Source organism: Symphalangus syndactylus, chromosome 5, assembly GCF_028878055.3.
Source record: "Symphalangus syndactylus isolate Jambi chromosome 5, NHGRI_mSymSyn1-v2.1_pri, whole genome shotgun sequence".
In the NCBI taxonomy this organism is placed as follows: domain Eukaryota; kingdom Metazoa; phylum Chordata; class Mammalia; order Primates; family Hylobatidae; genus Symphalangus; species Symphalangus syndactylus.
In genome coordinates this window covers 149,224,697-149,249,540 of record NC_072427.2, presented here as the reverse complement: position 1 = coordinate 149,249,540, position 24,844 = coordinate 149,224,697, and the positions used below count along the sequence as shown (strand labels likewise).

General features: G+C 44.6%; 1 protein-coding gene across 1 annotated transcript in view; it reads right to left on the bottom strand.

Moving 5' to 3' along the window:
• Positions 1-24,844, bottom strand: part of ANO2 (anoctamin 2) — a 363,933-nt gene that overhangs the window by 184,210 nt on the left and 154,879 nt on the right. The window contains exon 10 of the mRNA XM_055281012.2: positions 1,510-1,644. Within this exon, the coding sequence (XP_055136987.2) occupies positions 1,510-1,644 (135 nt within the window). The remainder of the gene's footprint in view (positions 1-1,509; positions 1,645-24,844) is intronic.

The window sequence follows — 24,844 nt, the reverse complement described above, 5'->3', positions numbered from 1 at the left end:
CCTAGCCACAGTGAATTGGTCCAGGGCCTCCACCCAAGTCAAACGGAGTCATAGTACTTTTTCACTTGAGACCAATCAAGTATAAAGCTCTAAGGTGTAACACCCATGAGCTACTAGCAGCAATGTTTAATCCAAATGGAGAAAATATGCAGTGAAACCAACAAATGCTAGAAAGAGTCAGAGGCAGGAGATAAATGGAGTCCCTATTCCATTGCTCCTTGAACGCTTATAATAAATTTTCTTTTTTGCTTAATCTAGTTCAAGCTGCATTTCTACCGCTTGCATCCAAAAGAATATTAAAACATACTAACCATGCTTCAGTTTGCAACCACAATTCTGCAGATGGCAAGAGTGTTTAAATTCTAAATATTAGCTAAGTGTCTCTTTTGTCTCTTGTACTCTATTTCCACGTATTTTGATTTATTCAACAATTATTTATTAATCTTCTGCTATGTGTCAGACACAGTCTCCTTTAATCCTCACAACACCATGACTTAGGCGTCGTGATTACCATTTTACAGCCAGGAATACTAAGCTTCAGGGAGTAAACTGTACAGTCACATGGCTAACATATAACATTGTCAGTCTAAGTGCTTCTTTCCTTTTCCTTTTTTTTTTTCCGGAGGGGTCTTGCTCTTTCGCCTAGGCTAGAGTGCAGTGGTACAATCAATCACAGCTCACTGCAAGCTCAAGCTCCTGGGCTCAAGCAGTTCTCCTGCCTCAGCCTCCCAATTAGCTGGGACTACAGGTGCATGCCACCAAACCAAGCCCAGCTAAAATTTTTTTTTTTTTTAGAGATAGGGTCTCACTGTGTTGGCCAGGCTGGTCCCAAATTCCTGGGCTCCAACAATACTCCCTCCTTGGCCTCCCAAAGCACTGGGATTACAGGTGTGAGCCACCATACTCATCCCATATTTCCTTTGTGGGTTCTCTCTTCCTCATAAAAACTAGCTTTGATTCCATCTCTTGGCGCTCCAAGAGTCCCACCTTGGGGCTACTCCTCCCTGCGGTTTCTGACTTCCTGAAACAGAGGCTGTGCTTTCCTCAGCATTAGAGCTGCTTGCTTTCTCAGCTTGCTTTATTCTAGCATCATCTGACCACACAGATGTGATTCCTACCCAGTGTCACTCCCCACACCTTGCCTTGGGTCTTATGGGAAACCAGAGGAAAAAGAAGTGATGAAGTGGAGAGACAGGAAAAAAGTATTTCTCTGGCATGATTTTTCTTACCAGGAATTATCTGCCTGCCCACATCAGACACATCCCCCTGCCCTGGAGAAGAGCTTGACTAGAAGAGGAAGTGGGCCTCGCCTAGCATGGCTCTGAAGCCATTCCCAGAATCTGTAGCTCCTAGATCTGTCTCTGGAGGAAAGTTACATGTGTCATAGCGAAGGAGAATGATAGAGGGTGAGGGCTTTGGAAAGAGGCATGAGAAATGTACTTGTACTGGGATGAAACTCCAAATTATTAACATATGGCAACTGAGCCCTTTTCTTTACAACTGATTTACCTGGGAATATCTTCTTCAATTGTTGCACATCCATAAAGAAACACAATCACTCCAATTAGAGAAGATGGGATGAGGAATGATGTATATAATCCCAGCCAGGCAAAATACAGTCCAATTTTTTCTCCAAAATACTTTCTGGAAAAGAAAGAAAGAAAAGAAAATGAAACACATATTAAGAACATCATATACTTTCCTTACGTATGTTTGTTCTATGCCTAAGGATGGGTCAACATAGATACTCATTCCTCTTGTGACGAAAACAAAGGGATGGAGGTTGCACGGGGAAGAGGAGGACTCAGTACAAGGAATCAACAACTGAGCTTTTCTGGAATGACGTGCATTCCATTGGAATCACATTCACACACCTGTCTTGGCTGTTCATGTGAAATAGCCACAAGAAAGAATCCAGCCCCAATAGCAAACTAAAAATATGCCATACATTTTGGCACCTTTACCAAACATGAATAACACATCATCATTTCATAAGTGCCATAGCACTCAACCCATAAGAAAACACACCTTTTTGGAACTAGCTTATTTAAACAAAACACACAGATCATATATTTGGGCATGTATACTTGGGTATGCAAACCAACATACACACACTTATTGAAAAACGACTAGAAGAAATCCAATAAAATATTAGTAATGGTTTCTTTGGATGATGGGCTTATGAGTGGTTTTTATTTTTTATTTTTAAGCCACTTTACTGAGGTATGTTGGCATACAAAGAGCTGTACATGTTGAACATATACAACTTGATGAGTTTGCAGATAAGTATACACCCACGAGAACATCACCAATCAATCCATAAAGTTATCCAGTACCTCCAAGTTTCCTTTTGCTCTCGCCCTTGTTTAATTAAAAAATTCTTTTCTCTTGTGTTAAGTGCAATTAATGTGAGATCTACCCGCTTAGCAGATTTTTAAGTATACAATACAGTATTGTTAACTATAGGCTCTATATTACACAGTAGGTCTCTGAGCATATATGTATTGCAGAACTGAAATTGTGTACCGTTTGACCAACATGTCCTCATTTTCCCCTCTCTGCAGCCCCTGTTAACCACTATTCTATTCTTTGGATCTATGAGTTTGATGGTTTTAGATTCCTCGTAGAGGTGGGATCATGCAGTATTTGTCCTTCTGTGCCTGGCTTATTTCACTTAGCATAACGTCCTCCAGGTCCATCCATGCTGCAGCAAATGGCAGGATTTCCTTATTTTTAAGGCTGAATAATATCCACGTGTGCCCACATTTTCTTTATCCATGCATCTGTCAATGGACACTTGGGTGGCTTATACCTTCTGGCAATTGTGAATAATGCTGCTATGAATATAGGAGTGCAGATATCTCCTCAAGATGTTGACTTTAATTCCTTCAGATATACATCCAAAAGGGAGATTGTTGAATCACATGGTAATTATATTTTTTATTTTTTGAGGAACCTCCATACTGTATTCCACAGTGGCTGCATTGCCACCAACAGTGAACAAGGGTTCCCTTTTCTCCGCATCTGCACCAACACTTTTTATCTTTTGTTGTTGGACAATAGCATTCTAATAAGTGTGAAGTGATATCTTATTGTGGTTTTGATTTGCATTTCCCTGAAGAATTGTGACATTAAACACTTTCTCCTATACCTGTTGGTCATTTGTATGTCTTCTTTGGTGAAATGTCTATTTAGGTCCTTCACTTAATTTTTTTATCAGGCTATTTGGTTTTTTGTGTGTTTATTTGTTTTGCTATTGAATTGTAGAAGTTCCTTATATATTTTGGATATTAATCCCTTACCAGATATATGGTTTGCAAATATTTTCTCCCATTCTGCATATTGACTTTCACTCTGTTGATTGTTTCCTTTGCTGTGTAGAAGCATTTTAGTTTGATATATTCCCATTTGTCTATTTTTGCTTTTGTTGCTTGTGCTTTCTGTGCCATATCTAAGAAATAATTGCCAAGTCCAATGTGTAGAAGCTTTTTTTCCCTGTTTTAAGAGTTCTATTGTTTCAGGTTTTACATTTAAGTCTTTAATCCATTTTAAGTTGGGCTTTTGTATGGTATAAAATCAGAGTCCAACTTCATTCTTATGCATGTGGATACCCAGTTTTCCTAATATCATTTATTGAAGAGTAAGTAGTATGAACAGTTTAACAGTATTCATTCTTCAGATCCATGAACACAAGGTATACTTTGTAAACCAAAACTTATTCTGAGACAGGTCTCAATCAATTTAGAAGTTTATTTTGCTAAGGTTAAGGACATGCCTGGAAGAAAAAAACACGGAGTCGCAGAAACAGTCTGTGGTCTGTGCCTTCCTCCAAAGATGAATTTAAGGGTTTCAATATTTATCAGTGCCTTCCTCCAAAGACGAATTTAAGGGTTTCAATATTTATCGGTGCCTTCCTCCAAAGATGAATTTAAGCGTTTCAATATGTATGGGTACCTTTCTCCAAAGATGAATTTAAGGGCTTCAATATTTAAAGGGGAAATATTGGGCTAGTGGGCTGGAGGGGAAAGAGGGAGGGTATGGTATGGTCATCCACATGTTGCAGGAGAAAATGAGCAGGTAGCAGAATAGTCAATTAAGTATTCATCTTGTGCTCAGCAAATCGGCACTTAATATAAGGTGAACATAGAGCAGCTGCCTGTGGAGATATTTAGCCTTTTATCTGTAGCTGTCTGCTTAGGAACAAAAGGGAGGGCAGCTTCTTGCATCACTCAGCTTTCAGCTTAATTTTTTCATTTTGGCAGAGTGAATTGGGGTCCCAAGGTTTTATTTTCCTTTCACACCTTCCTTTTATTTATGTCCTCTTTAATTTCTTTTATGAACGTTTTATAGTTTTCAATGTGCAAATCTTTCACTCTCTTGGTTAAACTTATTCCTAGGTATTTTATTCTTTTTGATGCTATTGTGAATGGTACTTTTTTCTTAATTTTCTTTTTAGATAGGTTGTTAGTGTACAGAAATGCAAATGATTTTTGCGTGTTGATTTAGTATCCTGCAACTATACTGAATTTATTATTTCTAAAAGCTTTTTTGGTAGAGTCTTTAGGGTTTTCTGCATATGAGATCATGTCATCTGGAAACTAAGGCAATTTTACTTCTTCCTTTCCAATTTGATGGCTTTTATTTCTTTTTCTTGCCTAACTGCTCTTGCTAGAAATACTATGTTGAATGTGAGAGGTAAGAAAGGACATTTTTGCCTTATTCCAGATCTTAGAAAAAAAACTTTTTTTACTATTGAATATGATGTTAGCCATGAGATTTTCGTGAATGACTTCTATTGTGTTGATGTTAGTTCCTTCTATTCCTAATTCATTGACAGTCATGTTCCTTCCACTCCTAACTTGTTGAGATGTAAGTTCTTTCTATTTTTAATTTGTTGAGAATTTTAAATCGTGAAACAGTGTTGATTTTTGTCAATTTTTTTCTCCATCTATTGAGATGTTCATGTGATTTTTATCTTCATTTATTGATTTGCATATGTTGAACCATCCTTGTATCCTAAGAAAAAAATCCTTCTTGGTCATGGTGTCTGATCCTTTTAAAGTGCTGCTGAGTTTGATTTACTGGTATTTTGTTGAATATTTTTGCATCTACGTTCATCAGGGATGTTGACCTATAGTTATCTTCTTGTAGTGTCTCCGTCTGGATTTTGTATCAGGGTGGTGCTGGCCTCAGGAAGAATTTGTAAGTCTCTCCTCTTTTCCTGTTTTTTGGAAGACTTTAAGAAGTATCGGTATTAATTTTTCTTTGAATGTTTGGAAAGATTCATCCATGAAACTATCTGTTCCTGGGCTTTTCTTTGCTGGGAGTTTTGTTTTGTTTTGTTTCATTTTGTTTGTTTGTTTTCAATTATTGCTTGAATCTACTTATTTGTCATTGGTCTGTACAGGCTTCCTATTTATCCTTGATTCAATCTTGTTGATTATATGTTTCTAAGCATTTATCCATTTATTCTAGATTGTCCAATTTGTTGATGTATAACTGTTCATAATAATTCCTTTTAATTTCTGTAACATCAGGTGCAAAGTCTCATCCTTCATTTCTATTTATTTGCAACTTCTTTCCTTTTCATTAGTCTAACTAAGGATTTGTCAACAAACTCTTAGCTTCATCAATTTTTTGTTTTTCTGTTTTCATATCCCGTCTTATATTTATTTATTCCCTCATCTATATTATTTCTTCCCTCCTACCAATTTTGGGCTTAGTTTTTTCCTCTTTTGTAGTTACTTGAGACATAAAATTAATTATTTGAGATCTTTCTTCTTCTTAAATGTAGTCATTTACCACTATAAACTTTCTTTTAGTACTGCTTTTGCTGCCTCTCACAAGTTTTAATACGTTGTGCTTTCATTTTCATTTGTCTTGAGATATTTTCTAATTTCCTTTTTTGATTTATTCTTTGACCTAGATATAGTACTCTTGGTTGGCAGGTTTTTTAAATTTCAGTACTTTGAATATATCATCCCACTCTCTCCTCACCTGCAAGGTTTCTGCTGAGAAGTCCACTAGTAGCCTCATAATGGTTCCCTTGTTTGTGATAAGTTACTTTTTTCTTGTTGCTTTCAAAATTCTCTACTTGACTTTTGAGAATTCAATTTTTTTATTTTTTCTATTTATTTTTATTTTATTTATTTATTTATTTATTTATTTATATTTTTACTATACTTTAAGTTCTAGGGTACATGTGCACAACGTGCAGGTTTGTTACATATGTATACATGTGCCATGCTGGTGTGCTGCACCCATTAACTCGTCATTTACATTAGGTATATCTCCTAATGCTATCCCTCCCCCCTCTCCCCACCCCACAACAGGCCCCAGTGTGTGATGTTCCCCTTCCTGTGTTCATGTGTTCTCATTGTTCAATTCCCACCTATGAGTCAGAACATGTGGTGTTTGGTTTTTTGTCGTTGCAATAGTTTGCTGAGAATGATGGTTTCCAGCTTCATCCATGTCCCTACAAAGGACATGAACTCATCATTTTTTATGGCTGCATAGTATTCCATGGTGTATATATGCCACATTTTCTTAATCCAGTCCATCAAATTCAATTTTAAGGTGACTCAGTGTTAACCTCTTTGGGTTCAATGTACTTGGGTACATTGAGACTTCATGAATTTGGATGTTCATTTCTCTTCCTAGATTTGGAAAGTTTTTAGCAATTATTCCCTTAATAAGCTTTCTTCCTCTTTTTCTTTCTTTCTTCTCCTTCTGAGTCTCCTAGAATGCACATATTGGTTCACTCTATGGTGTCCCATAAGACCTTAGGCTTTCTTCACTTTTTTTTTTTTTTTTTTTTTTTGAGACGGAGTTTCACTCTTGTAGCCCAGGCTGGAGTGCAGTGGCATAATCTCGGCTCACTGCCACCCCCGCCTCCCGGGTTCAAGCAATTCTCCTGCCTCAGCCTCTCGAGTAGCTGGGATTACAGGCTTGCACCACCATGCCTGGCTAATTTTTGTATTTTTAGTAGAGATGGGGTTTCACCATGTTGGCTAGGCTAGCCTCGAACTCCTGACCTCAGGCGATCCACCTGTCTCGGCCTCCCAAAGTGCTGGGATTACAGGCGTGAACCACTGCGCCCGGCCCCACTTTCTTCACTTTTTAACTTTTCTGTTCCTCCTACTGGATAATTTCAAATTTCATTGTCTTTAAGTACAATGATTTCTTCTTCTGCTTGACCAAGTATGCTACTGAAGTTCTGTATTAAGTTTTTTAGTTCAGTCATTGTATTCTTCAGTTCTAGGATTTCACTTTGGCTCTTTTTTATTATTTCTATATGTTTGTTGAACTTCTCATTTTGTTGACATGTTATACTCCTAATTTTGTTTAGTTGTCTGTTCTCTTGCAGCTCATTTAAGACAATTATTTTGAGTTCTTTGCCAAGCAGATTATGGATATCAATTTATTTAGGGTAAGTTACTGGAGCCTTTTTCAGCTCCTAATAAGGTAGTATCGAGAATTCCTGATTCTTTGTGATCCTTGTAGCCTTAGACTAGTGTCTGTGCATTTGAGAAGTAGTCACCTCTTCCAGTTCTTACTGACTGTTTTCAGCAGGCAAAGACCTTCATCAGTCATGCTGGTCAGAGATTATGGGTGGATCAGCTGTCAGAGTCAGCAGGCAGTGTCTGTGGGCAGTCTAAGCTGGGTGGGGTCCAAGGGTGGATCTGCTGCCATGGTCCGTGGGTGGGCCTGTTGCCAGAGTCTGTCGGTGGGCTGGCCTGCTGCTGGGTATGTGAGCAGGTGGGCTTGCTTCCAAGGTCCACTAGAGGACTGGGTTGCTGCGCCACAGACAGTCAGAGATTCTGTTGGGATCTGCATGAGAGTAGGGCTGCATTTGGTTTCCATGAGCAGTCAAGGTTGCTGATGGGTCCACGGGCAGATGAGCAGGGCTGCCCCTGGGTCTGTGGGAAAGTGGGCGGATCTGTCACCAAGTCCTCTGCTCTGTGGAAGTGGTCATGCCATTGGGGACATGGGAAGCCAGGTTCCTGTAGGGTCTGTATATGGGCAGAGTTCCTTATGAGCAGTGAACAGGCAGAGCTGTCACTAGGTGTTCAAGTGAGCAAGGCTGCTTCCAGGCCCATGGTTGGTGGCTCTGCTGCCAGAAAGCATGAGCCTGCATTCTCAATGAAGTTTTTCTAGGTCTTGAGCTCCACCAGGGTTCCGCAACCTCTTACCTGAAAACCAGAGCTCTCATAAAGGTGTATTTTGTATATAGATGGTTGTTAAATAGGTGTTTCAGTATAAGGGTGAGGCCTGGGGACTTTCTATTTTGCCATCTTGCTGATGTCACTGTATTTCTTTATTTCTATCTTCCTTAAAATTTTTCTACTTTGTTAATAAATTACTTTTAGAATGAAAAGTGATTTCTTCTAAAAAGAAAATTTACCAACTCATATATTTTTATTACAAGTTTATGAAGTTTGTAAATTACCAGTTAAGCCTCTAAAATGCAATTTCCCCTTAGATAAATAATGACTATGGATGCCTGATGAGAAAAAATCTACCAAGGAGCAATATATTTAATTTCCCAAAAGCCTGCAACATAAAACACAAGAGGGAAATGAGAGCTCTGTCCACACATTGATGGAAGAACTAAAGGGTAAGAAGAACAGTGAATAGGATCTATTTACCCACCACCAGAGGTTCTGTTTCCACTTATGATGTAGACGATTGCAAGAGAATATAGTTCCCAGCCTAACAACAAAAGAAATCTGGATAATCTGTGAAATTATAACTTTTCTTGAGCTCATCAGAGAGCTGAAGTTGTAAGGTAACCAGAAGAACAGAATTTTTTTTAAATGCCAAGTCCATCCAAGGAAAACTGGGATATGTGAATAGTTTTACATTTGACAGAGAATGGGAGGATGCGATAGTCCCCGTAAAAGTAAGAAGAAATAGCTAAAATTTTAAAAATTCAGAAAGATGAGTATAAGTTAGCATGACAGAGTGTAATAACTGGGAGCTTCAAACACAAGAGCAGTTTGCCCTCACGCACAAGGTCATTTCCATAGACCTCATAAGGAAGATAATGGGTAAGGTAAGAGACCAAAGAGAGTCAGTCCCCTTAAGTTGCACACAGGTATGAAAAACCATGCACTTCCTGGAATCATCTCTTATTCAAATCGAAAGCCTTAAACGGAAGAAGGGACCTGACCCAAGGACCTAGGCAAAGACCCACTGCTTCTGAAGCCCGAGGTGGGTTGCACATACAGCCGATGGTCCTTGGTGAAAAGGTTGGAAACTCTCCTAGGCCCGAGATTCTGCAAAATTACAAATTAGAAGTCTGTTACTGCTGAGGAAGGGCAGGAAACTGTCTCCCACCCAAGAGTCTGTACCAGTAAAGGACAGGGTTTAATTGTGAGGGGCAGAGGGAGGGCATGAATTCTAAGAAACCGTCATTTCTGAGGCTTGAGTGCACAGAGCCTGCCTAAGACTGAGGCATGAGAACAAAACTGCCCTATTTCCCTCCACAGCCCCACTTCTAGTAAATAAGTGATAAGCTCCATTTATCACTGAGCAACAAATATCAACAGCCTGACTCTAGGGGAGCGGGAGGGGCATGGAGAAATACCCCGTTGTGGCACAGGCATGCAGGGACTGCTGAAATCTGAGAGTGGAAAAGAAACAATGAGGACAAATTCAGCACTCCAGGACTCACACAAAGCATAAGGTAATAGCGTACTATCACTGAAGGAATCTGAAGTTTGTAGTGCAGTGCACTGAAGGTGACTCTTGCAACAACAAAACCTCACTCAACTAGATTGACTCCACTCTCCTCACTACTGACCTGATGGAATGGAAGAGGCATGTAGGCATAATACTGCTCACCTCAGTTTCCACTGTCATTTTATACTCAATGTATGGCATTCAATAAACAAATAAAATAAAATAAAATCCCATTGTCAGGAAATAAGGCAATCAATGAAGCTAAGCTTGATTCAGATGTCAGAACGATGCAATAGGGATTTTTAAATAACTCTAATTAATAGATTAAAGCAGAATCTACTACAAAAGATGTATCAAAAGAAAATACAAAGGGAAGCTTCCTTCCTTCCTTCCTTCCTTCCTTCCTTCCTTCCTTCCTTCCTTCCTTCCTTCCTTCCTTCCTTCCTTCCTTCCTTCCTTCCTTCCTTCCTTCCTTCCTTCCTTCCTTCCTTTCTTTCTTTCTTTCTTTCTTTCTTTCTTTCTTTCTTTCTTTCTTTCTTTCTTTCTTTCTTTCTTTCTTTCTTTCTTTCTTTCTTTCTTTCTTTCTTTCTTTCTTTCTTTCTTTCTTTCTTTCTTTCTTTCTTTCTTTCTTTCTTTCTTTCTTTCTTTCTTTCTTTCTTTCTCTCTCTCTCTCTCTGGCCCAGGCTACAATCTACTCGGCTTGCTGCTGCCCGCGCCACGGACTGCCTGGGACTACCGGCGCCCGCCACCGCTGCCTGCCTTTTCTCCTTTGGATGCAGGCACGCGTTCGCCATCTTGGCCACGCTGGTCGCCAGCTCCTGACGCCGAGTGCTCTGCCCGCCTCAGCCTCCCGAGGTACTGGGACTACAGACGGAGTCTCGCTCACCCAGTGCTCGGTGTTGCCCGGGCTGGAGGGCGGTGGCGTGGTCTGGCCTCGCGGCAGCCTCTACCCCCCGGCCGCCTGCCTTGGCCTGCCAGGGTGCTGGGATTGCAGCCCCTGCCCGGCCGCCGCCCCATCTGGAAGGTGGGGAGCGCCTCTGCCCGGCCGCCCCGTCTGGGAGGTGAGGAGCACCTCTGCCCGGCCGCCCCGTCTGGGAGGTGAGGAGCGCCTCTGCCCGGCCGCCCCGTCTGGGAGGTGAGGAGCGCCTCTGCCCGGCCACCCACCGTCTGGGAAGTGAGGAGCGCCTCTGCCCGGCCACCCACCGTCTGGGAAGTGAGGAGCGCCTCTGCCCGGCCACCCACCGTCTGGGAAGTGAGGAGCGCCTCTGCCCGGCCACCCACCGTCTGGAAAGTGAGGAGCGCCTCTGCCCGGCCACCCATCGTCTGGGAAGTGAGGAGCGCCTCTGCCCGGCCGCCCATCGTCTGGGAAGTGAGGAGCGCCTCTGCCCGGCCACCCATCGTCTGGGAAGTGAGGAGCGCCTCTGCCCGGCCACCCATCGTCTGGGAAGTGAGGAGCGCCTCTGCCCGGCTGCCCCGCCCGGGAAGAAGTGAGGAGCGCCTCTGCCCGGCCGCCCCGCCCGGGAAGAAGTGAGGAGCGCCTCTGCCCGGCCGCCCCGCCCGGGAAGAAGTGAGGAGCGCCTCTGCCCGGCCGCCCCGCCCGGGAAGAAGTGAGGAGCGCCTCTGCCCGGCCGCCCCGTCCGGGAAGAAGTGAGGAGCGCCTCTGCCCGGCCGCCCCGTCCGGGAAGGAGTGAGGAGCGCCTCTGCCCGGCCGTCCCCGTCCGGGAAGAAGTGAGGAGCGCCTCTGCCCGGCCACCCATCGTCTGGGAAGTGAGGAGCGCCTCTGCCCGGCCACCCACCGTCTGGGAAGTGAGGAGCGCCTCTGACCGGCCGCCCCGTCTGGGAAGTGAGGAGCGCCTCTACCCGGCCGCCCCGTCTGGGAAGTGAGCAGTGCCTCTGCCCGGCCGCCCCGTCTGGGAAGTGAGGAGCGCCTCTGCCCGGCCACTCACCGTCTGGGAAGTGAGGAGCGCCTCTGCCCGGCCACCCACCGTCTGGGAAGTGAGGAGCGCCTCTGCCCGGCCACCCACCGTCTGGGAAGTGAGGAGCGCCTCTGCCCGGCCACCCACCGTCTGGGAAGTGAGGAGCGCCTCTGCCCGGCCACCCACCGTCTGGGAAGTGAGGAGCGCCTCTGCCCGGCCACCCACCGTCTGGGAAGTGAGGAGCCCCTCTGCCCGGCCACCCACCGTCTGGGAAGTGAGGAGCGCCTCTGCCCGGCCACCCATCGTCTGGGAAGTGAGGAGCGCCTCCGCCCGGCCGCCCCGTCCGGGAAGAAGTGAGGAGCGCCTCTGCCCGGCTGCCCCGCCCGGGAAGAAGTGAGGAGCGCCTCTGCCCGGCCGCCCCGCCCGGGAAGAAGTGAGGAGCGCCTCTGCCCGGCCGCCCCATCCGGGAAGAAGTGAGGAGCGCCTCTGCCCGGCCGCCCCATCCGGGAAGAAGTGAGGAGCGCCTCTGCCCGGCCGCCCCCGTCCGGGAAGAAGTGAGGAGCGCCTCTGCCCGGCCGCCCCGTCCGGGAAGAAGTGAGGAGCGCCTCTGCCCGGCCGCCCCGTCTGGGAAGTGAGGAGCGCCTCTACCCGGCCGCCCCGTCTGGGAAGTGAGCAGTGCCTCTGCCCGGCCGCCCCGTCTGGGAAGTGAGGAGCGCCTCTGCCCGGCCACCCACCGTCTGGGAAGAGAGGAGCGCCTCTGCCCGGCCACCCACCGTCTGGGAAGTGAGGAGCGCCTCTGCCCGGCCACCCACCGTCTGGGAAGTGAGGAGCGCCTCTGCCCGGCCACCCACCGTCTGGGAAGTGAGGAGCGCCTCTGCCCGGCCACCCACCGTCTGGGAAGTGAGGAGCCCCTCTGCCCGGCCACCCACCGTCTGGGAAGTGAGGAGCGCCTCTGCCCGGCCACCCACCGTCTGGGAAGTGAGGAGCCCCTCTGCCCGGCCACCCACCGTCTGGGAAGTGAGGAGCCCCTCTGCCCGGCCACCCACCGTCTGGGAAGTGAGGAGCGCCTCTGCCCGGCCACCCACCGTCTGGGAAGTGAGGAGCGCCTCTGCCCGGCCACCCACCGTTTGGGAAGTGAGGAGCACCTCTGCCCGGCCACCCATCGTCTGGGAAGTGAGGAGCGCCTCCGCCCGGCCGCCCCGTCCGGGAAGAAGTGAGGAGCGCCTCTGCCCGGCCGCCCCGCCCGGGAAGAAGTGAGGAGCGCCTCTGCCCGGCCGCCCCGCCCGGGAAGAAGTGAGGAGCGCCTCTGCCCGGCTGCCCCGCCCGGGAAGAAGTGAGGAGCGCCTCTGCCCGGCTGCCCCATCCGGGAAGAAGTGAGGAGCGCCTCTGCCCGGCCGCCCCGTCCGGGAAGAAGTGAGGAGCGCCTCTGCCCGGCCGCCCCCGTCCGGGAAGAAGTGAGGAGCGCCTCTGCCCGGCCGCCCCGTCCGGGAAGAAGTGAGGAGCGCCTCTGCCCGGGCGCCCCGTCCGGGAAGAAGTGAGGAGCGCCTCTGCCCGGCCGCCCCGTCTGGGAAGAAGTGAGGAGCGCCTCTGCCCGGCCGCCCCGTCCGGGAAGAAGTGAGGAGCGCCTCTGCCCGGTCACCCATCGTCTGGGAAGTGAGGAGCGCCTCTGCCCGGCCACCCACCGTCTGGGAAGTGAGGAGCGCCTCTGCCCGGCCGCCCCGTCTGGGAAGTGAGGAGCGCCTCTGCCCGGCCGCCCCGTCTGGGAAGTGAGGAGCGCCCCTACCCGGCCGCCCCGTCTGGGAAGTGAGCAGCGCCTCTGCCCGGCCGCCCCGTCCGGGAAGAAGTGAGGAGCGCCTCTGCCCGGCCACCCCGTCCGGGAAGAAGTGAGGAGCGCCTCTGCCCGGCCGCCCCGTCCGGGAAGAAGTGAGGAGCGCCTCTGCCCGGCCGCCCCGTCCGGGAAGAAGTGAGGAGCGCCTCTGCCCGGCCGCCCCGTCTGGGAAGTGAGCAGCGCCTCTGCCCGGCCGCCCCGTCCGGGAAGAAGTGAGGAGCGCCTCTGCCCGGCCGCCCCGTCCGGGAAGAAGTGAGGAGCGCCTCTGCCCGGCCGCCCCGTCCGGGAAGAAGTGAGGAGCGCCTCTGCCCGGCCGCCCCGTCCGGGAAGAAGTGAGGAGCGCCTCTGCCCGGCCGCCCCGTCCGGGAAGAAGTGAGGAGCGCCTCTGCCCGGCCGCCCCGTCCGGGAAGAAGTGAGGAGCGCCTCTGCCCGGCCGCCCCGTCTGGGAAGTGAGGAGCGCCTCTGCCCGGCCGCCCCGTCCGGGAAGAAGTGAGGAGCGCCTCTGCCCGGCTGCCCCGTCTGGGAAGAAATGAGGAGCGCCTCTGCCCGGGCGCCCCATCCGGGAAGAAGTGAGGAGCGCCTCTGCACAGCCACCCATCGTCTGGGAAGTGAGGAGCGCCTCTGCCCGGCCACCCACCGTCTGGGAAGTGAGGAGCGCCTCTGCCCGGCCACCCACCGTCTGGGAAGTGAGGAGCGCCTCTGCCCGGCCGCCCCGTCCGGGAAGAAGTCAGGAGCGCCTCTGCCCGGCCGCCCCGTCCGGGAAGAAGTGAGGAGCGCCTCTGCCCGGCCGCCCCGTCTGGGAGGTGAGGAGCGCCTCTGCCCGGCCACCCATCGTCTGGGAGGTGAGGAGCGCCTCTGCCAGGCCACCCATCGTCTGGGAGGTGAGGAGCGCCTCTGCCCGGCCACCCATCGTCTGGAAAGTGAGGAGCGCCTCTGCCCGGCTGCCCCATCTGGGAAGTGAGGAGTGCCTCTGCCCGGACACCCATCGTCTGAGAGATGAGGAGCGCCTCTGCCCGGCCACCCATCGTCTGGGAAGTGAGGAGCGCCTCTGCCCGGCCACCTATCGTCTGGGAAGAAGTGAGGAGCGTCTCTGCCTGGCCGCCCCGTCTGGGAAGTGAGGAGCCCCTCTGCCCGGCCGCCCCGTGTCTGGGTAGAAGTGAGGAGCTCCTCTGCCTGGCCGCTCCGTCTGGGAGGTCTACCACGGAGGCCAGAAGCAATGTGGGGGCTGGACGTGGTGGCTCACGCCTGTGGTCCCGGCACTCTAGGGGGCGAGGCGGGTTGATCACTTCGGACTAGGAGTTCGAGACCAGTCTGGCCAACTTGGCGAAACATGAAGAATACAACAGACAAACCAACCAACCAACTCAATGACAACAAAACAGGTCTACCCTGGAGTCATACTCTAATTTTTTCTATTTTCCTCCCTTTCTGATCCTTTATCCCACTTTCTTTTTCTTCCTCTTCCTTCTCCCTCTTCTTTGTCAAATAGAGGATTGAGTTATTATCACTGATCCATATAAAGTCCCTCTCTCATTTATTTTAACTCCCACCCCCATTTCTATTCCCCGACTTCCCATGTGCAACCTTCCTAATATGTTTGATACGCATCTTTTTGTTTGTATGTATTTTTAGAAAATGTTTATTGTTTTTGTATGCAAAAAAAATTAATAAAAAAAAAAAAAAAAAAAAAAAAAAAAAAAAAGAAAATACAAAGGGAAAAAAGAGTGAGGAAAAACAAATCTAGCATTCGAGAGCTGCAGGACAATATCAAAGGATCTATCACACATGTAATTAGAGTTCCTCCACAGAGCAGGGGACTTGGTGACAGATCCACCCACTTTCCCACAGACCCAGGGGCAGCCCTGCTCATCTGCCCGTGGACCCATCAGCAACCTTGACTGCTCATGGAAACCAAATGCAGCTCTACCTTACAACTCCTCTTACTTCCGTGGGGCTCTGTAATAAAACTTCATCAGCTCCAGGACATCTCAAATTTTGGACCCCCACAGCAAAAAAAAAAAAAAAAAAAAATTCCTTAGACTGTCCTACACTTAAAGAGAAAAAAGCTTTAAAAGTTACCCTAGATCTCTGATAATAAGCAAATACGCATCCAAAACTCCTTCTCAGAGAAATTTTCTACATTTTTTTCCAGTCCCTTCATTTCTTTCTGCATTTTAAATTTTTCTACTTTGTTAATAAATCACTTTTATAATAAAAATCATTTCTTTTGAAAACAAAATTTACCAACTCATTATATTTTTTATTCCAAGTTTATAAAGTTTGTAAATTACCAGTTAAGCCTCTAAAAAGCAATTTCCCCTTAGATAATATTAATTATGGATGTCTGAGGAGAAAAATGCAATCTACCAAGGAGCAATATATTTCATTTCTCAAAAGCCTGTGACATAAAACACAAGAGGGAAATGAGAGCTCTGTCCACACCTTAATGGAAGGACTAAGGAGTAAGAGTGAATAGAATCTTACTTCAACTTTTATATTTTAAAAAGAAATTTTTTTAGAGAGCTCTCATCCTAAACAACTGTCCTAATGGTACCTATGGTAAGATCGAATTGAAAAGAGGACACAGAAGAGTGTAACTGCTAGCTTTTAGGGGTTTCCTTAAAAAAGATTAAAGAATAGAAATTAGAACAAAAGTCAAATTAAACACCCACTATAATTCCTCCTTCTCCACCTACTTCTAACCTGCCTTTATCTCCAACTCCCCGTCCCTGGCCCTCCAGAAGGTCTTCTGGATATCTGGGCCCCTAGCTTAAACCCCTCTCCTCAAAATCTGGTACCATCCCCTCAACAGATTCCTTTAACACCTAAAACTCCTCCAACTTTCCCAGAAAATCCTTTAAACGTTCAACTGCTTGCTTTAACTTCCCTGCAAGATTTACAAAAAGCACTCTTGCTGATCTCCAGGCCAAGGGTATACAGGTTACTTCTGTAAACGTTGACAGCCAGGAAATAAGTCGAACACGGATTCAGGGGACTTGGAGCCTGGCAGGCTCTGCTCTACCTTACAACTCCTCTTACTTCCGTGGGGCTCTGTAATAAAACTTCATCAGCTCCAGGACGTCTCAAATTTTGGACCCCCACAGCAAAAAAAAAAAAAAAAAAAAAAAAAAAAATTCCTTAGACTGTCCTACACTTAAAGAGAAAAAAGCTTTAAAAGTTACCCTAGATCTCTGATAATAAGCAAATATGCATCCAAAACTCCTTCTCAGAGAAATTTTCTACATTTTTTTCCAGTCCCTTGGAACTGTAAATCTTACTATGTCTCTGAAATGTAAATATCTAAGGAGTTAACTAAAACAATGTCTACACCCATTTGAGACTAAAAAAAAGCAGAAAGGGGGAAGAAGAGGCTTTTTATTTTAAAAATCAAACTGCTATAAAAAGTCCTATACCCCAAAGTTAGTCCACATCCCCCATAAGATTACTTAGCAAGGGCAAATGACAATTTTTAATGTATTCTCCACAAATATTGGTAAAAAAAATTTGGCCATCTAAACAGGTAACCTTAACTTATCCCATGTGCAGAAACATAATTTGGATCCAATTGCCCTTTTATAAACTAGTGAGCTTTCTATTATTGTACCTGTCTTATCGTTAAAATTTTTAAATGAAAGCTATAAGATTTATTTGTGTCTGTTATATGTTCACATATGTTTATCCATGTGTACATCTATGTTTACATGGTAAAACTCCTTTTAAAAAGTTCTTTTAAAGTTGGGTATAGAGATAAATCAGTACTCATATAAACCAAATACTCCTAAAATTGCTAGAACTATAGAAACTAACCCAAATGTTTTTCAAGTTTACATGACTTGTGTGCTCTTTGCTAAATAAGATTACTTTAATATTGTTAGATTAATGAAAACAGCTCTGTCTTCTGAATTAGCAGCAAACGAAACAAAATAAAAATATGCAGTTAACTTCAGAGTTCTTGCTTTGGCAATAATTGTCTCACATGTATGTTCTGTAAAAATAGTTAACAGGAAAATAATTTGAGATAATGACTAGCTTTGATGTTTTATGAAATTTTCATGAGTAATCCAAGCGTAATTGTTAAGAACAAGTAAATTAAATGGATGTAAGTAGAATAAAATTTTATAAGTGTATTTTTAAATAAGAATTTGGTTTTATGATATGTTTACTTTAGATGTTTCTCAAATCTCTTTGGTAACTACATTCTTCAGGTGTTGCTAAGTTAAATTAAATGATGGATATTCGTTGCATATCTAGATCATTTCCAAGTGAAGTAAAATACTGAAACATTAATCGCTGAACATAAGGTTTAACTTTACCTACTTTTGGCTTCTTATTACAAAGGAACTAAAATATTTGGGTCTGTTAGTAAATATATCCTGTTTGACATTGAAAAATTGTTCTAAGAGGAAGCATATGTTTCTAGAAATTATGAAATGTGTATTTATAAAATGTTATATAACAATTTGAAACTGTTTACCCCTTAGGTTTTCACTAGAAAATAAGGTGACTAAGAGTCAAAATTTCTAACTAATATATAAAATGATAAGAGAAACAACACTACATGCAAATATAAAAGGAAAGTGAGACGTTAAATGGTATGAGCATGTGGAGTTGTTTGTTAAAGAAAAGAGTAATTTTGTCTAGTTTAGAGGTTACTTAAAGGTTGTTTCAGAATGAAGGAAGAAAAAATGTAGATAAAACTTAATGACGATAGAAAGTTGGGAAGAGATAAAAAGTGCAAGAAAATCTTATGCTCAAACTGACTATAATTGAATGAATTTATTATAAAGGTATTTAAATGAGCCTTAATATCAAAAGTATACTGAAACAAAACTAGAATTTGATCTTCTCCTTTAAAGTGTCAAGATTTTCTTGGAGTATTGATAAGAGATACTGAAAAATTTTTCTTCACCTTTTAAGTTAAACAAAAATTTGTGTCTTACCAAAATAATTTATTGTGCTTCATGTTGTCTTTTATTAGGTCTTTAATTAATTAAGAAAATTGAGTCTTTTCAATATTAAAAGAGCTACGATTTTTCATACAGCTATGTCAACTTCTGCATTTGCCTTGAAGTCTTTTAATTGTCACTCTGATTAAATGAATGATATAGTAACTTTTGATACTATTTACTCAAGTGTTTTAAACTTTTGTTATATTGACAAACATTTTCTAAAATCAAATTCAAAATTAAATCTTTTTGACCTTGAACCAACTTTGGGACATCCCACAGGGACCAAGAACTCTCAAAAGATCTATAAAAAATCACTATTAAAATAGGCTTATTTAATACGTTAAATTACATGGAAATTACTGTCAAATAAGAAATGACGTTTAACCTCCTTTGAATTATGTGAGCATATTAATGTGTTCCAGAAATTGTATGAAATTCCTAAAAATATGATATGTCTTGGCATAATGCTATTAGTCATAATTGTGGTTATTATATTAAAATGGTGTATACTATAGAAATAAGCAAATTTTCATATCAATCATGCCTTGCTTTTCTCTTCTTAATTTGTCTCTTGTCACCTGATCTGTCTCAACTACAAATGTATGAAGGTTGAGGAAAAATTGTATTTCCCCCCAACACTAATAATTAGTACCAGAAAGAATCTGGAAAAAAATCCCTAAATATTTGGAAATTAAACAACATCCTTCTAAATAACCTATGGGTCAAAGAAGAAATCACAAAGAAAATTAGAAAATATTTTCAATTCAGCAAAAATAACAAAACAGCATATCAAGAGTTGTAGGATACTGTTAAAGCTATGCATAGAGAGATATTTGTAATATTAAAAGACAAGAAAGTTTTGAAACAGTAATCAAAGTTTGTACTTTAGGGAAAAGGTGAAAATTCAATCCAAAGCAAGCAGAAAGAAAGAAATAATAAAGATTAGAGCATAAATCAATGAAATTAATAGAAAAAAATAGAAAAAAGTCAATGAAACTAAAAACTGGTTGTTTGAAAGGATCAATAAAACTAATCAAGAAAATAAAAGATAAGATAGAAATTACCAATATTGGGAACAAATGAAGGGACATCAGTACAGTTCTTGTTTATGCATTATGATGTGCTAATGCTAGTTATCTTTTCATGGGCTCATCTTATGTTCTCCACTATTCCACATTATCTATCTCTGGAAGAGGAAAAATGATGGGAAAAGGTAGAAGAGAGATAAGAGGTAACAAACACAAACTTCCCTAATGCTTTCATCTTGATCATCTTGCTTAACACTTGTTAAGCATCTTTTCAAGATGAGAAAACTGAAGACTCCTGGTCAAATAGACTTGTCCAAAGTCACACAGCTAGTACATGGCAGAGCAACAATTTTATCTTTTCATCTGACCCTTCCATGTCAATATAGTAATAGCAGCAATAGTAACTGAGGTGTACTGAGGACTAATTGCCAAGCTGTGTTCTAAGGAAATTGCAGATATTCTCTTACTTTTTAGTTCTCACAGCCCTACAAGGTAGTATGTTATTATCCTTAAATTATAGATGAGGAAACTGATGTACAAAAACATTCACTAACCCCAGGTTGCACAGCTGGTAAGATGCAGAGACGAGATTCAAATCCAACAAGTCTAATGAGATTCCAGCTTTTAACCTCCACATTATAATGAATTCCAGGAAGGATTTAGAGAAGAAAAGAAAATGGTTGGGCATGAGACATGCCCATGGTAAATTTGTTAATTGGACAGGACTACACATGGCTACCCATCCATTACCAACACCACCACTGCCACCACCATTCACCCCCAGCCCCGCCCTCCCCGTTCTCTTGCTTTTTTCCAACTCTCAAGCTGTACCACCACAGCATCTCATCTGAGGCATTCAATTGTTCAGAGACAGATTTCCCTAACCACTCTCTCCATTCACACAATTTACAAAATTCTCCCATTGCCTCCTAGGCCTGTGCTTAAGGAGCCCATCTGATAAATTAAAGCTTACTGGAGTACTTAGTCACTTCTTTCAGGAAAACATTTACATTTACAGAGATACAATGCCTCATCCCTTAAAGGAAGGAGCAGGATATTGTGAGAGACTCTTCTAACTACCCATATAAACAGTTGACTATTCTGTCTACCCATAAAAATGCTATCAGCCAGAGAGGCGGACCGGGAGCCTGAGAACAGAGTCTAGAGACCTGGAAAAGGAAGGAAGAAAGGGAAGAATGCATTAAAGTAAGAATGCAAGAAACAAAGAAAGAAAAATAATTATACCATTTAAGAGAAACAGTAGCAAGGTTAAAAATTCCGATGCCCACAGGAGCCAGGCAGATAACAAAATGATTGAAGCCGACCGGGCATAACCAACTGTACATAGCATCTCTCGATTGGAAAGCTAGAACCCAGGTACCCAGGAGCAGTAACTACTCAGCTCCAGCAGTCCGGGGTGACTTGTGGGAAAAAGAGACCAGCGTTGCCACATCCTACAATTTGCTAAGAAAAGTTGGAAATCTTTACTTCTAATTTTTAAACATTAGCAACTAATTCAATTGAAAAAAAACTGTATAAGTCAAACAAAAGACATCTGAAAACTGGATATTCTCTATGAGACATTAATTGGTATCAGTATCTTTTGTAGTATAACAAAGATCACAGAACACAAGCTCTGGTGTGGGAAGACCTGGGCATCTTGCCTCTGCTGTTTCCTAACTTTGGAAAGTCTCTCCTCAAGTTCTCTCAGCTTTATTTTTCCCATTTAAAACTAGGTTAATGTGAAAATTGAATGAGCAAGGTATACAAGGACACAATAAGCAAGTAATAAATGTTCACTTTTAGTTATCTCATTCTGAAAATCCATGAAAATGGAACTTTTGTTCATCAAACACCACTGTTGTGAGTGACAAAAACAGGCCACATAATGGGAGCAGATATTTGCATACATATATCCAATAAGGGATTTGTAACCAGAATACATAAAGAACTTCTACATATTGACAAGAAATAGATAATCCAGTAGAAAAATGAACAGAAGACTAGAATACTTCAAGAAAAACAACATCCAAGTAATCAATAAATAGCCAAAGTGCTCAACTCCCTTAATCATCAGGGAAATACAAATTAAACCATAACTCAGTATCTATATACACCCATCAAAGTGGCAAAAATGAAAAAAGATGGAAAATGCCAAGCATTGGACAAAATGTGGAGAAACCAGAACTCCCACATAGTTCTGGTAAGCTATAAACAGTTACAGGTATTTTGGAAAAACTGCGGCATCTGCTAGAGCTGAGCATAGGTATCCCCTATGACCCAGCAACTATACTCCCAAGTCTATGCCCAACAGAAACACACACATGTGCACCAAAAGACACACGCAGGGAGGTTCAGAGCAACACTATTTATAACAGCCCCAGCTGGAAGCTGCCCAAGTGATTACAAGCAATAAAACGGATAAACGCATTTTGGTATAGTCAACCAATGGAATATTATATAGCAATGAGAATGAACAAACTACAACTACACATGACCACACAAGTGAATCCCACAAATACAATGTTGAAAATGGAAGCCAGATACCAAAGTATATATGTATTGTATTCTTCTATTTCTATTAAGTTCAAAAATAAAATAATTCTTGCATTAGAAGTTGGATCATGGCCAACCCTAGGGAGGCACTAATGGAGAGCATGGGATCTGGAGTTTCCTGGGGTGCTGATAATGTTTTTCCTTCGTCTGGGTATTGGTTGCATGGAAGATGCAGGAAGCTGTATATTTATGGCACACACACCTTTCTATCTGTATATTGTACTTTGGTTTTAAAAGAGGCAGCATAGTCACACATAATACGCACACCAGCAGATTCCCTGGAGGTCATCTTGTTTGTCCCTCTGCTCTCAGGCCAGACTACATTCAGTTCAGGTCAAGCATATGTAACATTCTGGCTCAGTCGGAGACTAACCTGCGAGGGGAGTTCTCATCTGAAGGAAGCACAGGAGGCCAAGCTAACAAAAGACAAGGCTTCCAAAAACAAGGCAGTAAGCCTTGAAAAGCAAGGCTGGCATTTGGCAGCACAGCCCAAGACAGGATGGAGGCTTAACAATGGCTGCACCATTCTCAGGAGATCAGAAGAGCAGAGCTGAGCAGGAGATGATTACCACGGAGCAGGCTGCCAACAAGGCGTGTACCTGGACAGCCAGCCCTGTCAGCTGGAGGGCTAATTTCTGCTCTCAACTCTGCCAAGCTGACCACCGGCCCAGCTCCTTCCTCCCTGGACTTAGAGAAAGATGTCAGGCTTTCCTGGTCCCTCAGGAGACGGATGAAAGGCAAACAAATGTGGGTGTTCTTAGCAGTGTCATGGGCAGGTGCAGGGATGCCAGAGAGAAAGTTCTGAGGCTTTAATTAAAGCTCACAGTGCTTGCTTCTCTGGAAGACAGCCTGGAAAATCCCAATGACAGAAGAAGCCAGGCAAGACGGCAAAAGTCTCTCCTTGGTGAACCTAAGAGACAGGGCCAACATGGTTTCTGCATGCAAAATCACAAATGTTCTTTTCCTCCACCCTCAACCTCCAAGATACTATAAATGGACTATGGTGAATAAGGAGTGATGATTGGAGAGAAAGACAGGAAATGAAACATTTATTCAGCACCTATATGTGCCAAGCCTTAAGCGAAATGCTTTACGCACAGTATCTCATCTAATGCTTCCCAAACTTTCTAAGGCAAGCTAAAAGTTAGAGTTAGGATTAGATTCAGATGGTGAAACAGTTGATGGTATCTCAGTTTTTAAAAACAAACTCTTTGGGATAAATATTCCGTGAATTCAAGACTTGAGCTATTTGTCAGCATGGGCCCTTCCCCGCCCCCGCCCCCATCTGCTTTACAAGGCAGCAGCTAGGTGCACGTGGAATTGAAATTTTATCCTTCTGATGGAAAAGTGGAGGGCCTCTCTGGCCCACAGGCTGTGGCTGGGAATTTTCTTGTCTAGACCCTGGAGGCTAAGCTTGTCTCTGCTGCTCCGAGGCTGAGCTGGGGTGTCCCTTCCTTGTTCCAACTCAGCCCCTTCCAGTCCACTGGTTCATGAGAACCTCAGGATCCTCCAGACCCCCTATGTGGACTGTAAGGGGTGCAGCTACTATGTCATGTCTATGTACCTAGATGTGTCCCTCACCCTTCCTAATCTACTATCTGGGCAGTGCCAAGGCACCCTAACATTGTGCCAGACACTGGGCTTTTCTAAAGGACCCGTAATTTTCTAAGGGTGTTCTCTTGCAAACACTGTGCGCTAGGATTCACCCCAAAACATCTTTGTTCCTGCCTCCCCTTGCTTCCACAACGCCTGCTCACAGCCCCGTGGTTTGACCCCAAGGGTAAGAATAATCAGTCCTCAACCCTCCCCTTCTCTTCCTCTCCTTCTAAGGATCTTCCCTCATTGGAAAGGCTTGTTCTGCCTTCCTGGCTGGCGGGAATTTCCCCAGGTCATACCCCCGCCAGCCCACTCCCAGGGAGGGTTTGCTTCTCTTCCTTTCCCTAGGGGCAAAGGGGAAAAAAAGCAGAAGGGCTGTTGGAAAAGAAGAGAGTCTATATCAAAAGGGATTTCAAAATTTCCGTGAGCAGAGATATTTTATATTCATTAAACAATGCCACTAGTCAGTCTCCTTTCTCAAGACCCACAATTCAGGAATCATGGCCCTTCTCTCCAGTGAGCACAGACATGCACGGAGGACTCACAGCCACAGCCCCTCAGACCTGGGCCCCTCTCCTCAGCCCTCTACTACCAGCTCTTGCCTTCTCGTCACCAGCCTGGCCACCGAGGGACTGACCCATGCCTGTACTGTAGGTCTCCTGACTGGCTGTGGAACAACAGCAGCTGGATTGTCACCACTCTGCCAAAACCGACAGCAGGACCCTGGCTGTCTGCCCCTGAGCTGGGTACGGGCCAGCGGAAGCAGTAGCCACTCCTCAGATCAACAGTGGGCTGCGGAGTTCTTCAGAACTGGGGAATTCTTGAGAACTCACGAGGGCTCTGAGTTCTTGGTCCTCCCAGGAAGGCCAAGAAAAGGCCTCTAGAATATTTTGCTGCTATGGAGCTAGTTCAGAAAGTACAGCAACAAGAGGGCTAGGCTCGGATGGCAGCGCTGCGGAAGCTGGGCTTAGCTTATGCCCTGACAGCTGGAAACAACACACAAATGGGATGAGAACTGCTCAGAAGTTCCAGAAAGACAGAGGAAAACAACACACCATTTGCAAGGAGAGGACCCTAGATTTATGACACTGTCCTGTGCTGTGCCACTTTTAACAAGAGGTTTCCTCTCTCCAACCAAGTCCTCTCTTTAAGGGTTTCCAAATAAAGAGCCATCGTATGGAGCAAGGGAGACTGCAGAGCCAGGCTGATGGGGTACAGGTGGGACCAGGAACCAGGACTGGCTGGCCTGGTGTGGCCTCTCACTGGCTCTGCAAGCAGCAGATGCAA